At 42.6% G+C, this 16018-nt stretch overlaps 1 protein-coding gene across 1 annotated transcript in view; it reads right to left on the bottom strand.

Moving 5' to 3' along the window:
• Nucleotides 1-16018, bottom strand: part of KCNH5 (potassium voltage-gated channel, subfamily H (eag-related), member 5) — a 159725-nt gene that overhangs the window by 24445 nt on the left and 119262 nt on the right. Inside the window, exons 9-10 of the mRNA XM_010584153.1 lie at nucleotides 15375-15627; nucleotides 4334-4530 (exon numbers count right to left, since the gene is read on the bottom strand). Of these exons, the coding sequence (XP_010582455.1) occupies nucleotides 4334-4530; nucleotides 15375-15627 (450 nt within the window). The remainder of the gene's footprint in view (nucleotides 1-4333; nucleotides 4531-15374; nucleotides 15628-16018) is intronic.

Below are 16018 nucleotides of genomic sequence, written 5' to 3'. Positions count from 1 at the left end.
TGTGACACAGAAATGACGAGTGATTCAGTCAAGAAACCACATGCGATTCATTAAAACCTCAAAAAAAACCAGGAAGACAATTTAAAAAGAAATTACTCCAATCTGAAATAGAAAGAAAAACAGGATGTGTGTTAAGACGGTCTGATGGCCTCACCCACTAAAGAGCCTCAGAGATTCACAGTGTGCTGGAGGAATTAGATAACATCAGTCGCTCACAGTGTTGTTCCTGGCTTTAAGAGTGTCATGGAAAAGAACCGAGACTCTCCGGATGGTATTTCACTGCCTTAAAGACACTCTTTTCTCCTCGCATCTCCTTGGTTCATTCTCCAGCACACCTTCTAGGAGAAAATGCGCCAGAGCTCCTATATGGACAATCCTCCTCTTCCCTGGTGCTCCTGACTCACTTCTCTAACACAGCTCATTTTGCTCATGGTAGAAAACAGCAGCATGCAACCGTGTACTTTAAAAGCTGGGGGAAATCTTTGCTTTATTGAAGCACAGGAAATTTTAGTTGGGATTTCAGGAGGGCCAAAATTTGAGTTTGATTTTTTCCTGCACTTGCACAGACTGTGTTGGTCTAGCAGTTAGGTGGAGGTGGTGCATTAGCTGATGCAAATGGGACCTATGATGAGAAAAGGAAAAAAAAACTTTAAAAATATTTCAGCTGAACACTTGTTTTCTGTGGGAACATATTTGGTAGCTTGATGTAGGCCTGCCTTCCTGAATTTTGACCATCAATAAAATGTACATTTATTTATACAGGTTCGAGCCTCCTAGAGGTCTGTCTTGGCTCCCCTCCTCAGGCCAAGCTCCATGGCTCAAGCTTGCAGAGAGGCCCTCCTCCAGCTGTGTGAAATCTTGAAAAGCACTTAATGAATTAGACATTATTAATATTCTCTTCCAACATCAGAAGGCAGTAATTAACTCTTTGAAGACTTATCCCAAACACTGCTTTATAACTTTCAGTCCTCTGAGGCAGCTATGTAATCTCATTGTGTTTTTCAAGAATATCTTTCCAGATTAATTATTTTCCCTGTTTGGAAAAAAAGTTCAAAGTCCTAGTTCTGCCTTGGAGTGTGCATCAGTGACGTTAGATGTGCCAGAAAGATTTCAGAGCACGAAACATGATATGCTGCAATACTTTGCAATTACAGAATAAAAGTCACCTCGCCACCCTGGGCAGGAAAGATGACTGCAGGTTGAAAAGCTAGCAGACACGCTCACTTTATGGGCTCATAAATGCAGCGTGATGGCTGAGCTACCTAACTCAAAAAAGACAACAAAAATCCAGAGTTGATAATAGCATGCTGAGCAGATGCCTTAAGTAGGTCATTCAACATGCCAGGCCTCTAAATGTTATTTGGGAGTGAGAAAACATTATCTTCCCACTTCAGCAAGACTTTCTCTTCCCTGTCATGTGGAACTAACCTTTTGTGTTCAGTACTATTATTAATTTATTAGCCTTTTGAACGTCTAAATTGTTTTGCAGTCCAGGGACTACATCTAAGTGCTGGTTGAGGGGCAGTGCAGCACAAACACGTGTGTGTGCACCCACATACATGTATGCGTATTTCAAAGAGCAGACCTGATGAAAAAACAATTCTGTTTATATATTTTTGAGAGTGAGAACAGCCATTTTCTTGAACACAGAACTGCAAGGAGTGTATTTTTTTTCATAATTAAATGTCAAACCTTACGAGTGATGACTACATAGAAAAAGTGCCAAGTATATTTCTATTGAAATCAATTAAAGGAAACAATGATTTTCTTTCCATTTATATTACATGACTCCAGCACAAACTGCTGCAGTACAATGCAGCTCTGTCAGCCTAAACTCATTGCCTGAACTACCGTTTTCTGTTCACCTGATGGAACTGTCCTGGATAGCGCTGCTTTTCCTAAGAGATGAACTCACCGTCAAACACTTCTGTGCCCAACAGGGAATCACGTATACTTTCAGGAGATATGAGGTTTGAAACAATCCCCTGAATAACTTAATGTAACAGGACTTAGATAGTGTCCCTGGTGTTGAAAGTAGCATAATCTATTTTGTGCCTAAGACCAATACACAGAATTTCTGCAAAGCAGGCTCTGGCTCAGCACATCTTACTGCAATACTAGAAGTAAGAGTCCTCCCAACATAGTTGTTGAGTAAAAGTGTAGGAGACATCATAGGCGGAGTTCATCTGATATACCCTAGGTATTTAAAAGTTAGTGGTCATGGACTCTCTCAAAATTCAGCAGAAAGGGGGTGGTTTTCCCATCCCAGACTGGGCACTGAAGAGGGGCCAGGTGATTGCCTTCTGGAGGAACCATTCCTCATGGGCTAGAAAGGTGACCAGTGACTAGCCTGGACATCATCACCCAGCTTTTAGTGAAATGAACTCTACCCTGCAGGGACCACATTGACACAACCTTTCTTTGACTCTCCACCCACTCTCATGTAAAGCCCACACGTGCCCCCAGCCAACACTTCCTTTCCTTCTACGAAATCGAACATCTCTTTAGAAGTGCTGTTCCTTCTTGCTTTGAGTCACTGCCCCCATGGCAAAGTCCACGTACCTAACACTGAGCTAGAGAGCAGGTATCTGTACTGGGGACATGAGCCCACGAGTGTTTCCACCTGGGCGACTCCCTATGCCAGGGCCCTGCAGGGGAACTAATTTTCCTTAAAAAAAGGTGTTTGGGAGAGAAGAAAATCCATGAAAACCCAGCCAGGAGGCTATTCCCCATATGCACCCCTGGACTACAGAGTTGAACTCCAGCACATCGCTGGAGTCAGGAAAAGATATGTATGTGTTTTTGCTGTACACAGCCTTGTCACGGCTAATGGGGGAAGGGGAGTCCCAGGAACCTAGCTGAAGTGACAGGTTTACGGTTTTAAGAAGGAAAGAATACATTTTGGCACAATGTACGTGGCATTATCTTGTCCCATGAAATCACCGTCAGCAATGCCTGAGCCAAATTGTCATCGCGGGACAGTAGCTGGTGGCATGTTACAGGTAGGCGAGATGGCAAGCTGGGGATGCTGAAGTCAAGGTTTGAGGGACATCTTATAAACAGAGAAGCAATAAGCTAGAAACCCCAAACCAGCTTTCAAGCCCCAAAGCCCTTCTTCAGGTCTGAAGCAGAGTTAACAACCTTCAAGACAGAGGTAAGCTGACAAGCTGGAACCAAACCTGATTATAATTCAGCTCATTCAGGCTTCAGCACAGACAGAGGGGGACTGTAATCCCATTGCATCTGCTTTTTGCCATGGGTATTTTGTGCCATACTTGGTATATTAGCGAGCACAAGGAATGCACTAAAAATTAAACCTCCTTTGAAAGAAGCATTTGTAAGGTGCTCCAGTGGATAGAGAGAAACTAGACTGAGAAAAGTAAAATTTTAGTTGTGTTGAATTCCTATTACTGCAGAGGCTGAATTTGTCTTGTGAAATTCTGAGGTAGCCTTGCTACATTATCAGGTGAGATGCCCAAGGTACAGCTGCAGAAAAATGTGTTTCAGCGGCTAGAGGATCACAGTTAATGCTCAATAATCTATAAATCATTGTTATGAGATTTCTCTATGCAAATGAAATTTATATAACCCTCATCAATCTTAAAAAAAACATCATAAAGATTAAGTTTTGCAGCCGCAATGCGAATTAAAGAATCCCTTAACCTGTTTTCAAGACACATCCTTATAGCTAATTAATTTTTAGATGGAGTGTTCTTTGAAAGGACTAATGGATAGTGAGCATTGCTGATTGATTATAAAATGAGCAGGAGGGTTTAAGAAGTGAGCTGTGAATGTAGAATCGCTACCAAGCTTTATTAACCTTGCCATACTAAAATTCTAAACTATGCAAGTAAGACAAGCAGGTATTAATACAGTACTTTTGCTGAGTACATTTTATTTATTTAACATCAATAAATTGGTCTATGCCATGCAGATCCATCAGACTGTCCTCTGACCTATATCTTAGCAGGTGAGAGACTAAACCTCACCTCTGAGGAATCCAGCATCTTGATTCTATCAGACTATAAAACATAACTTTATACATTACGCAATGGGGGAAAAAAGCCAAAAACCAGCAACTGTGAAGAAAAGGAAAAGAAATGTAATTCCTTTGTCACCCTGCTAGGACTGCTACTCAGAGCTGCAAATCTACAGGTAACTTCTATGGAGGCATCATTAACAAACAGAGACGACATTTATTGGAAGGCCAGTTAATCTGCAATGACCTGAAAACATCGAGAGTAAATTGGGGGTTGTTAAACACTGCAAACAGTCTGCAAGAGCGTGCAATCTCTCGGTGAGAGAAAGGGGAAAACAAGAGCTGTTGCCTTACCCGCTTCCTCAGATTGCAGGTGAGCGTGAGATTCCTTGAGAATGAGTTTGCAAAAGCAGTATAAAAGTCCAATACTTTAAGCAAGGCTTCTCGTTTAATAATATGTAAATCGCAGTATGTCAGAGCCCGTACATTGGCACATGCGTGGGCCAGACTGGTTTCCTTCCAGAAGATATCACCAAACACATCACCTTTACCTGAAAAACAGCAGGACAAATTTGTTAAAAGGTAATGCTTATGCAGCATTCTTCGGCACACAAATGATTTCTTCCCAAACTGTCTTATGCTTCCAATTATCCTAACATAAGCTCCTAGCTTTGAAAACTAATAAGGGTAGAAGTTTTAAAAGTATCTGAGGTACTTGAGTATCCTTAGCAGTAGCCCCAGGTTTTTAAGGTATTTATAGATTGCTCTGTGAAGTGTCACAAAGCATAAAAGCCTGATTGTAAAGGTCTCCTTGTAGCTGAAGATGCAGGTAATGGATTTTTCAAAGGCTCCTGAATATAATAAGCACTTAACTAATGTCCAGGTGATTGGATATTTCTGAGGGTCTGTTCCTAAGTGACTTAGGAGCCCCACTCTTACCAAAAGTCTATGACATCTAGGTTCCTACATCACCATGGCTTTGCAGTGTGGTGCAAAAGCCAGCTTCCAGGGCCCAAGGACCACGTTTTAAAGGACATTTAAACATTTTTAATTCAGTGTGAGTGGCAACACTCCTTCTGAAAAACCCACCAAAAACCTCCCTGAGACTTTTAACCTCTAAATATCCAGCTTGAAATCTTAAACACATCCAGATGTCTAGTTCTAAACTCAAACACATCCACCTAAGTAGAGGCTTATGCTTAAGTGTGTATTTAATTGTTTACTGAGTAAGAAAGAGTTTGACACCTTAGACACCTGCACATATAAATAACTTCAACCGATGTGAAAATTACACCTGAAGGCTATTTCTACATTGGTAGGCAGTGTAGCAGAAGAGCTGATGCTGAGGACCTGCATATTTTGCAGACTTAGGGGTAGCTGTAGTCCAGTCCCATGGACAGATGAGCTCCAAGGGATGAAAGTGCATGAGATGTGCTCTGACATACGCCAGACTCCTTTCCTTTCCTCTGCAAGGAATCCACACCCCCAGACAGCCATGCTAGACACTGCAGCAGGACAACTCAGGAGGACCAGGACATCAGATTCAAAATCACACTCCTGACCCAACCACAACACCAGCATGGATGCAGACTGGAGATACGCTTTCAGGTTTGGACCCTATGGTTGCTCTGAAAAGAAGTAGCGGGAGCAACAGAAAGCACATTGACACATCCAGAAGCTGCCTCTTGCTGCCCAGCTGCTTGCCAGCCATGGGCTGGGTGAGGGCCACAGTGTGCGGTTTGTGGCTGACACCTCAAATCTTGAAGCAGAAACCATGGCACAAAGGGTGGTTTCTGTTTCAGACCCCAATGATATCCAAGCCCTTTACTTTAGCAGTTATTAAAAGGAAACTAAAATCAGGCAGTCAGTGGTGGTATTGCTATTGATTTCAGGTACCTCAAGCAGCCCTTTGGTGAAGGTTAGTGATTTTGTAGTTTGGGGATAAAAAAGGTAATACATTCTAATATTTCCTCTTTTAAGTAGTTGCAACATTTCACTCAACTCTATTTTGGGAACACAGACCAGAGTAATAATTTATCCAATCCTATTACTTTTTGGGGCCAGAGGCTCTGTTTCTCTATTTCCAGTTCTGGTTTAGGTATTGTATCCAGCAAAACATACCTAACATTTCTCATGCAGAATAAAATAAAACGTGCAAGTCCTTATCTTAATTTCCTCGTTTTTATTTTCTAACAAAGTCTGTGTAGCAGAATCATCCCTTAGAAAGGTTGTAACTGCATTCTCATTGAACTGCTTTTAATTCTGCATATTTTGATGTAATTAAAATTAACTATAATTCATAATATAGCTGGTATAATTTATAAAACAAGTTGCTTTAAAATGCTCTTCTTATCACAGAGCATTTCCTAGTAACATATCATTTATCCAATGTACTGTTTTGGAATTACCCTTTGCAGTTAATTGTCCTTGTCTATACCCACAGTTCAAAACCTGGTTTACAGATATACTCAGTACAGTTACATAATTTATAGGAAACAGACCATTTTTGAAATGCACAAAATTGCTTAATGGATTTGCTCTCTGAGGTGGACACAGGACAGAATTGAGTCATGCTTTCAGCAGCTGCAGAGTGCAGTTAAAAAGACAGAATTCATTAATAGGGACTATTATGATTTTCCCACAGAAATGTGAGCAAAATACTTGTTTTCTTTCTAAATTTAAGGTAACACACAGTTAATTTAAGCCAAGAGGATGAAAGCAGTGGATGCTTACTCTGAAACTCTGCACGATGGTGTGTTACAGAATGTGTGCCCAAACCACAGATAACTGAAATCACCATTCATAAACTCAAGAAGATCTTCTCATTGCCTTCAGTTCAGTGAGGCAGGGAACAGCACTGGGTCCCTCAGAAAGTCTGGGACACGATCAACTGAATTTATTCACTCTTCCATGAGCCATCAGTCACTGGATTTGAACAGTGAAGTATAAGCTCCTCTTATATTGTGGGTTACTCTCTTCAGAAATTATAAAATCTTAGAAGCGTTTAAGGGTTCTTGAATTTGACATTTCCCACACACACTTCCGAGTCTTGTTTGCCTCTTACAAATGTGCTAAGGAACGTACTTAATGAAAACAAAACCAACCAGATTCTCCAAAACAATGTATCTTTTCTCATAACTACAGAGATTAATGTACTATACTTCGCCCCTATTAACCATAGTTCACTGAGTAGAGAGTGGTAATCATTCATTCAAGTTTAATTTTACACAGTGCAACTAAATGAAAAAAAACTTTCAGAGTTGCAAAAGAAAATTTAACTGGTAGGTCTGAAACACCAGCTACTCGGAGGCACCTATACCCTGGACACTTCCACGACATGCGCACACCTCCACGTAAAGCCCGGGGCTGGGCTGGGAATAGGGAGGTGCTTGGGGCTGATGCAGCCTGCAGGCTTTTCAAAGCCTCTCTCTAGAGATTTCTTGAGGCCCCAGCATGTTACCTCCCACATCTGCACTGCCCTGAGTCCTGAGCAGTCTTAATACCCGCTCCTGAATGGAGGTGAAGCTCTGGGAAGTCCTCCTGCCCCTGCTCTCACAGTACCCAAAGCACCGCTGAAAAAAGGAACGCCGTAAATTAGAGTGGGAACCGCTTGCGTACATTTTGCACTTGGTATGAGGAAAGGGGAGGGGAGAGTCAGGATTTGGATACTGCTGGATTAAAGCTGGCAGGAACATGGGTGTAAGGATTTGGGACTGAAGGAACCACGGAAACCACGGAGAGATGTGCAGGGTGTTGGTGACAGGCATAATTTTTGCTGAAATAGCTACCCTGGTATCATCCTAAATATGGAGAAAAATTTGCTGGTGTATTATGTACATATGCCTGTAGGTAAAACATACATATATGTTCAGGCATGTTTGTGTATATATTTAGAGACAATCATATGGTATGCAACTATATAATAGACAATGATATTTCTATACACTAGTCTATCTTTTATATTATGATAACTCTCCCATACCGAAGGCGGGCAGTAGATATTCTCCGCAGCCTTGCACCATGGACTGACTTGCCAATTTGTGAGACAGAAGCTCATGCCTGGACCTTTCAGGCAGAACAAATCTTAAGGGCCTTATGAAACTCCCCAGAAGCTTGCAAAGGGAATGAAAAAGCCCTTGGACTCCGAGAGGAAACACTTTTGTTAAACAGTGTCTCAGAAGCCATATAAGGCAAAATTGATCCTTCTCCAGATGGGGACAGAAACTGAGCTAAGAAATATCCTCGTAGACATGAGAATTTGATGGGGCCTTTGGGAGAAAGTTTGGGCAGGCAGTGAAAGAATAAATTCTTGGTGGAGAACAGCACTGAGGAAAAACACATAAAAGGGACCAAGACTTCCTCTTAAGGTGATAAGGAGTTCTTCTGGGCTGTGCAGTCTTAGCTAATAGGCCAGCTACCCCTCCCCCCATTTTAGAACATTTCCAAAGTCCCATCAGTCACATGAGCAAAAGCCAGACATGATGAATAATGTAGGCTTTCCATCATGATGTGCTCAAATCTTCCGTTGCTTATGAAAAGCAAAAGGCTGATTTTGTTGCAGAATCAGTAAAACTGCATCATGTAGAGAAAACATTCATCTAATCAGCTCAGGTACTAATAGCCATGAAGTGATGGCAGCATGCACAGAACTGGAGGTCAGTGACCACATATCAAGTCCCTGCCGCCATAATTACATATACTGGTATGTATATTCATACAAATACATCTGCCTGTGTCTATACATCCACGGTGAAACCTCTGGCTGCAGGACAGACGTACCTCAAACTGATGTCAAAATCAAATGAGCAAGGAGGGAGGCAGCTCCTCTCACCCAGAGCAGCAAACAGCTCTCTGATGGTTCAGTGAGTAGGTAAGCTCTGCAGCTCCTTGCCATGGGACATCAAGGCTGGCTGCATAGGTTTACAAAATGCTGGGATGTATCCATGGAATAAAATCCATCTGTGGCTACTAAACACAAAAGATTTCCCTCTGAGTGAGGAAGACCTTGAAACACAATTCAACGGAGGGTTGGAGAACATTCCGGGGAAGTATTTCTGTTTGCTTCCTTCACCTTCCTACTTTCTCCTGCACATCCGCTATTGGCCATTTTTGGAGACAAGCTACTGGGCTGGCTGGATTTCTGGACTTAGCCGATACAGCTGTTTAAGTCTGAAGAGGGGATCTGGAGAAGTTGGAGGTGAGGTAGAGGTGCAAATTCACCAGCTGCCTCCTGCCATCTGGGACATCATTGCTTCCTGTAAGTACAGCCTACGATGTGCACAGATGACTACTAGACTGTGAGAGAGGTCTCCTTGCCCCTGTGAATGTTTTAGCCAAAACTTCAGCCTTTTCTGGGGTATCCAGAAGGGCCCGAAGTCCCTTGAAAATCAGATCAGAGCTCAGCACTGACCAGTCAGATATCCAACTCTACAGGACTGCACGTTAATATGTGAAAGGGCAGAATGATGGGAGAAAACAGCATTTCTAGCATTTGAAAGATTGTTAAAATAGTCAGTAAAGAAACAATAACAAGAGACTGTGCCAAAGATCCAAGTCCATGCTGGCAAAGGTACTTTGCATTATTTAACACAGTGCAACCTTCCCCATCGGCACCTAGAAACACAAAAGAAACTTACCTTTCTTCCAGCATTCAGAACTGCTGCAAGAAGAGCAAGAGGTCTATATAGATATTCTCCCCTCACCTTTCTCATTTTTAGTGCAAGTCTCCTAGTACTTCATGTTTTTCTAGAAGCCCCAGCTCCTGAAGACTGGATATCTCCATTTTGATTTTATACAAAAATAAGTTTCTATCCTTCCTGACTGAGGAAATAAACTTGAAAGCATGACCATTCCCACCATCTTCAAAACTGATAAGGCAAATCAGATTGCCTCAAACTGTTAGTCTGATTTAAAAGAAATATATCACATGATTTTAAAATAATTTTCCTTTTCTTGTGCTGCCAAGACTTTTGAGTTCCTGAGTTTGGCAGTGAAGCATGCAGGTCTAATTCAAAAACATTTCAATTCAGTGAAAGGAATCTTTCTGACATTGGAGGCTGCAGATCACATCTATAACACACCAGTTGGCACTAAATTAAGATTGATGCTTCTTATTATAGTTAACTATCATGCAGACAAGAGATGAAAATATTTTAAATTTACAAAATAATGTGAAAAATTGAGTGTTCCCTTCAACTCTGTCAGTAAGAACTAATAACACTTTTGAACAAGCATCAACAGGACTAAATCTTACATAGTTCTACGTATGCCAACCCAGACCTGCAAGGTATGACTTATTCCAACGCACGTGCTTAAGAAGAATTGCACACTGCAGAGTAGCACATCACATTGGTTCTCAGATCAGTAATCCTTCAAGTATTTTGCAAAATACTTTGAGATTCAATACTTAAAAAACGACCTGCATCACATTAATTATTGCAGTCCTGCTAGCTGAAAAAAACCCAACCCTTTCCTTTATGAATCATTTTCCTCTTAGTTAATTTAGAGCTTTAACTCATTGGAACGAAAGGGACCTTTCCTATAGATGAAATAGGACACAGGCTGTTCCATAAATTGCTACCAGGTGCACGTTACTAACCTGCGGAAACTCTCACAATTAGTCTGCCTTGGTTTACTTCACATGAAAACCAAAAAACAAGCTCAGTATAAAATATCAAGAACTGATTTGACATAGGGGCAAATTCTGCCACCTTCATTCCACTTGAGAAGAAAACCAAGCTGCAGCTAAACTACTTAAAATTACAGAATTATCTACCAAAACCATGAGATGGAATTGGACCGACAGTTTTTCGTGTCATACAGTGCATCACGCACAGTCTTGTCCTGCAGAAAGCACATGCCTGGCTGTGTAGCACCAAGGAAATTCAAAATGTTGATGCATGGAAGCCAAACACCAAATTACTAATGCCCACAGATGAGCGCTATGGAGCGCCTGGGTCTCCTGCTCACCTAAATGGGAGCTGCTACTTGCTCAGCCTCTAAAGAAATTTCCTGTGTGCGATTTGGTAGGAGACTTAATCTTTTGACCTCCAAACACATTAAGATTAAGAGTAGAAAAAGTCTCATCCTTATTTGCAGCTGTAATACCAAATTCAAGAAGACATGCCACTTGCACTCTTGCTTTCCTTAACTCCTCTGATACTGCATAATATCCCCTTCCCGGACCAAATATTTGGAAATAATTCATGAAGCAGACCTTTAATAAGTGAAACTCTGGCTTGCCTAAAAGCAATAAATCCAATAAACAACAGGTTGCTCTGGGACTATACGCAGAACATGCTGAGAATTAACATGCAACAGATAAAGGCAAATAACAACTTAATTGAATACATATGGGATCAGGACCCTAAGTGCAGCTGAAACACGAGCTATTAAATCTATATTCATTCTGGCTTGACTATCGAAATTGAATTTATTCAGCAGCGGCCCCCACTAGGATTTCACTGCTCAATATATTTTTATCGCTATGCAGTTTGAGCAGTATTTTTGATCAATTCCTACAATCAACATTTCAACGTGGTGGATCATTATTTTTCTGCTGGCAAAACGACTTCTTTAAACCTTGTTAATCAATCTGCCTGGTTTAAGTTACTGTACAACTTACGCAGTCAGCTGTGCAAATAGCGGGAGCTGGAAAGCAGCTTCTAGAGACACTTGGTTGGCATCACCACTTACGCGGAACTCCTCACCAGGAGCAAATTCAGGTTAATTGCAGCAGGGTGAATTGTTAGGTGCCCTCTGCTAGCAGATGCCTGGTTTCATTAGCCTGGGGGACTTCAAAGCCCCGGTCCCTCCTGAGACTTCTCTGCTGATAACACCTCTCCATGCAGAGCAGCGGCAGTTAAATTGTTTACTCCTGCTTGAGATGGTGGAAAATTACTGATGTGCCTTCTCAGGGTCACCTCACTTGCTAAGAAAGTTTTGATAATTAGAGACAAGACTGTTTGCCCTTCTCCATTATCCTGGCAACTGCAGATGAGTTATGTTAAAATGACTGGATCTTGTGTTCTCCAGAGAAGCAGCACCCCATCACACCAGCTCTGCATGTGGTGTGCATGTTTCTGCTACTCCACCTGCAAAAGGTGGGAGACTGTCCTCAAGACATGGAGATAACTAATGAGGAGAATGTAATGGGGCACCTGGGTACCTTCATTAATGAGTCCTATAAACTGCAGATCTACAACTGGATTCATTCTCTTACTGTACTGATTTTTGTAATGCTGATTACTGCAGCAGCTGGGCATTTAATTACGCACAAATGAGAACAAACCAAACCAGGGGAGAACAAAATGTCACAGTGCTGCAAGATGCCCTGTCAATCACTGGGTTTCACCTGCTTTTGAGCACAAGAAATGCCAAAGCTGGGGCCATTGAGCCTGGAAAACTGCTGCTGAAGAAAAGGATGGTTGTCTCCACAGTGGGCCTGCAGAAAGCACCTGGCCGGGATGCGAAGCCTCCTGAGGACACCGTTTCAGCAGGCAAGGAGGCTGCATGTGCCAACTCACTGTGGCCGCGAGGAAAGGGAACGTGGTAAGGGAAGACGGAGAAGGGGAAAAAGCAGCAATATCATGGAGTGATTCATGCTTGGACCCAAGGGAGGATGAAGCCCTGCACTTCGGACAGAAGCATGAATGTAAGAGATGGAAGATGCACGTTCTTAACCCCTTTTGGCGTTCCTACCCGATTCACTTTTCTAGGATATTCCACTTCTGAGAATATACCAAAACTTCCATCTGTGGGCGAGCATGGTAAAGAAAAAAAAAATGGCACCCCTCTCCCTCTCCCTTTAAGCAAGGCAAATAACACTACCATATTAATTAACACTACACTATTAAAACAGTAACTGCAAAGTACCAGTTCCAAAGCAAACTTAGGAAACGGATGGCTTTGCAAGGAGTAGAGGCTGGCAGACAGCATGTCCTGCCACGCTCCTGCTCCCATAGAGGAAATTAATGAGGACAAGTTTCCAAAGGATACTTATCGCATTTCCACTCTAGGTTACTGCTGGGGGATGGAGAAGATGGACAGGCTGGTAGTACAACCCCTGAAGTTGACTTTACCTAGGAAATCCAGTGTGACGGCAGGTGCTTGGAGTATTTAAAGCAGGCTGCGCAGGTTTTCATGTTAGGCAGAGGTTTTTAAACCTGGTTTCCCCCTTAGGCAGATTCACTTTCCTTGTGCTTGAACTTCTCAAGGCAGAACAGATAGATAAAAATTATGTTCTTTATCATCTGATCTGCAGTCACCATTTCAGGTGCCACAGCTGCCACTATAAATGTCTTTGCAACTACATCTGGGAGACTTTCTTCCACAAGTAAGTTTTTAGGATACGACATCTCATAATTACTCAGTTCACTATTCTGTTAAATAATTTGTCAGAGCATGAAAAAACTCTTCAGTGTGCTCTATGACTAGAGGAAGCAGTTTATCTTGCTTCAAGTTACATTTACATGTTCTGCCAATCCCTGTAGTACACAATGAACATAGCTCTGAGTCATGGGATCGCTTGTCAGCAGCCATGGCAAAATCAAAGCCACTTCTGGTAATTAAAGGTAATTCACTTTAACTAGATACAGTTAAAGGTCTCTCCAGCCAAATGGAGACTAAGATAGATACTAGATTTACCATATCTACAAGGTAGAAACAAAAAGTTCTTATTGTCATTCCAAACACACAATATTGCATTAGTAAATGCAATAAAGTTTTGCATGTAATCCATTTAGTGATGGCTTCTAGTTCAGTAAATTACATATTTATTGTTTGTTTTCATTGTAATACCCAGAAAAGTTATTTGTTTAAATGCTGCTACTTACTCTTAAAGTTTTTTTTTTTTAAATAGCTGTAAGCAAATATAAGATATCATCACTGATATTAATAATAAAAATAAAATGGTCCAGTGAGCTGAAAGACAAGGAATATTTTACTATGGAAATTGCAGATTTAGGAGCTTTTACCACAATGACTTCACATCTGAATATGCCAATAGACTCATTCTTACATTAAATCTCTCTTTTTAAAAACCTTAGTATATACTAGCATACGGAAAGCTGCAGCAGGTATTTCAAAAGAGCATGGATGTGCATTTTCCCCAGTTCATCCTCTCCAGCTCGGAGGACCTGGGTTCTGCCCTTGGGGAGCCATCCCCATGCAGTCCTATCCACACACCTGCATGCTGGCCAGTCCCACCCCAGTGCAGGACACCTGTACACAGGCTTGTACGGCAACACGTCAGGAGTCAACTTCGGCTACGTGCTTGTCCTCATTTCTCTCCTCCTCCCCCTTGCTGCCAGTTGGGAAGGAGCTGAAGCCTTGATTCACAACCAGTATTGACTCCCCACGTCTGCCCTCTTCCCACGCGCCAGTGCAACTCCCAAGTGTAACCCTCATCGCCCAGCGATTGTCCCCATAGGGTACGAGAGGGACCCATGGAGCCCCCCTTAGAGGGAAGAAGCATTGCAGAGCTTCGGTGGGGTGTGAGAGGTCCCCTAGGACAAGGCGACCCACTCGATTTGCCCTCAGGGAGCCACAGCTCCCGTTTCAGAGAGGGCAGATAGCTAATATTCAACGGGAGACGAGCTCTACAGTAAATGGGTCTATTTTAAACAGGCACGACAAACTCTAGGTGGTTTTCATGCAGAGCCACCGGTTCTTCCTCTACATTGTTCTGCCTCTGAGGATGACTCCCGCCTCACCACTGGTGCTGACCACTCAGTTCCACCATCTGCTACACCTTTCCCGATCCCACACAAGCTAGCGAGGAGGCTGCATTAGGCTCTTTCCCACCCACTGCTGGCAAACCAGACACCACAGCGGGGGGACGGCATGATTAACCTGGAGCTCCCCCATTACTCAGACTTCTCATGACTGTGGCTGGATAGACAGTGCATCGTTATCTCTTTGCATAGTCCAATCAGACTCTTTATCTTCTTCAAAGCCAGTTCACTACAAGCAACGGTTTTGCTTCCTTGTCGAGACTGTTTGAGGGTGTTATTCGGGGCTAGAATACAGACAAATGAAAATCCCAGTGTGAAGATTAAGATGGAAATCCTCCTGAGAGACTAATATAAAACAATGTGCATTTCCTCGATCAGGCTATTTAAAAGATGTCAGGCACACAGATGCCATTCTCTTCTGCTCAGAGACACTGTAACTGTGACCGGTGAGCCATACTGGGCAGAAAGAGCATTCCCAAAGGCATAAAAGATGAAGGGTTTGCTTTTAGAGTAGTATCTCTGGAGACATGACATCTCCAACTCATGACAACCACTAGCTTCCTGCAGTCCCAGCTGATGTTAGGCAAGACTAGTTAATATTCAAAGCTAAGCAGAAGGCAAATATATCCAAACCACTAGCATTTCAATAGAGATCACAGTACCTAAAATAGCCACCACCTCGTCGTCCTGGATGACTTCTAGGGATCCCGAGACCACAAAGCAAAGAGCGTCAACGCTTTCCCCAGCATGATAGATGAGGTCCCCCGGGGCGCAATGGATCGTCTGAAACTCCACAGCCAGGGCTCGCAGGCAGCCGTCGCTAGCCAGCCGGAAGGCAGGGTGCTCGTTAAAAACTTTCCGGTTTAGATGCACGCAAATATCTGCTCTCATGTCCTTTGGGCAAATTGAGAGAACCTGAATGAAAGAAAGATTAAAAATAATCAGCTGGGAACGTGACAGGGGGCCAGCGTGCGCTTTATGAAATAACTGAATGGATGAACCCGGGTGGATCTTAGGATCCATCCATCCAGTTATTTCATAAAGCTTCTGGCGGGAATTTTATCTTGAATTGGGGTAGTCTATTTCTACCCATCTACTGCTTTCACTGCAGCTGAAAGGGTGATGTGGAAGAAGGGGCTATTCTGTTACACCGTTCTCATCCCTAACAGTTTTCACACTCGTTTTCCAGAATCGCAGGTGGCACTACTAGGTTCCTGTCTGTGGATATCCCTCCAGACTTGGTGCCCAGACTATCCTCCCGCTGCTACGCTCAATCCCTGCAGGAGCACAGAACGGAGGCTCAGAG

The sequence above is a fragment of the Haliaeetus leucocephalus genome, unplaced genomic scaffold (assembly GCF_000737465.1).
Source record: "Haliaeetus leucocephalus isolate CR32 unplaced genomic scaffold, Haliaeetus_leucocephalus-4.0 Scaffold944, whole genome shotgun sequence".
Classification (NCBI taxonomy): domain Eukaryota; kingdom Metazoa; phylum Chordata; class Aves; order Accipitriformes; family Accipitridae; genus Haliaeetus; species Haliaeetus leucocephalus.
The sequence above is the reverse complement of the archived record's forward strand: the minus strand, read 5'-3'. Positions and strand labels throughout refer to the sequence as shown.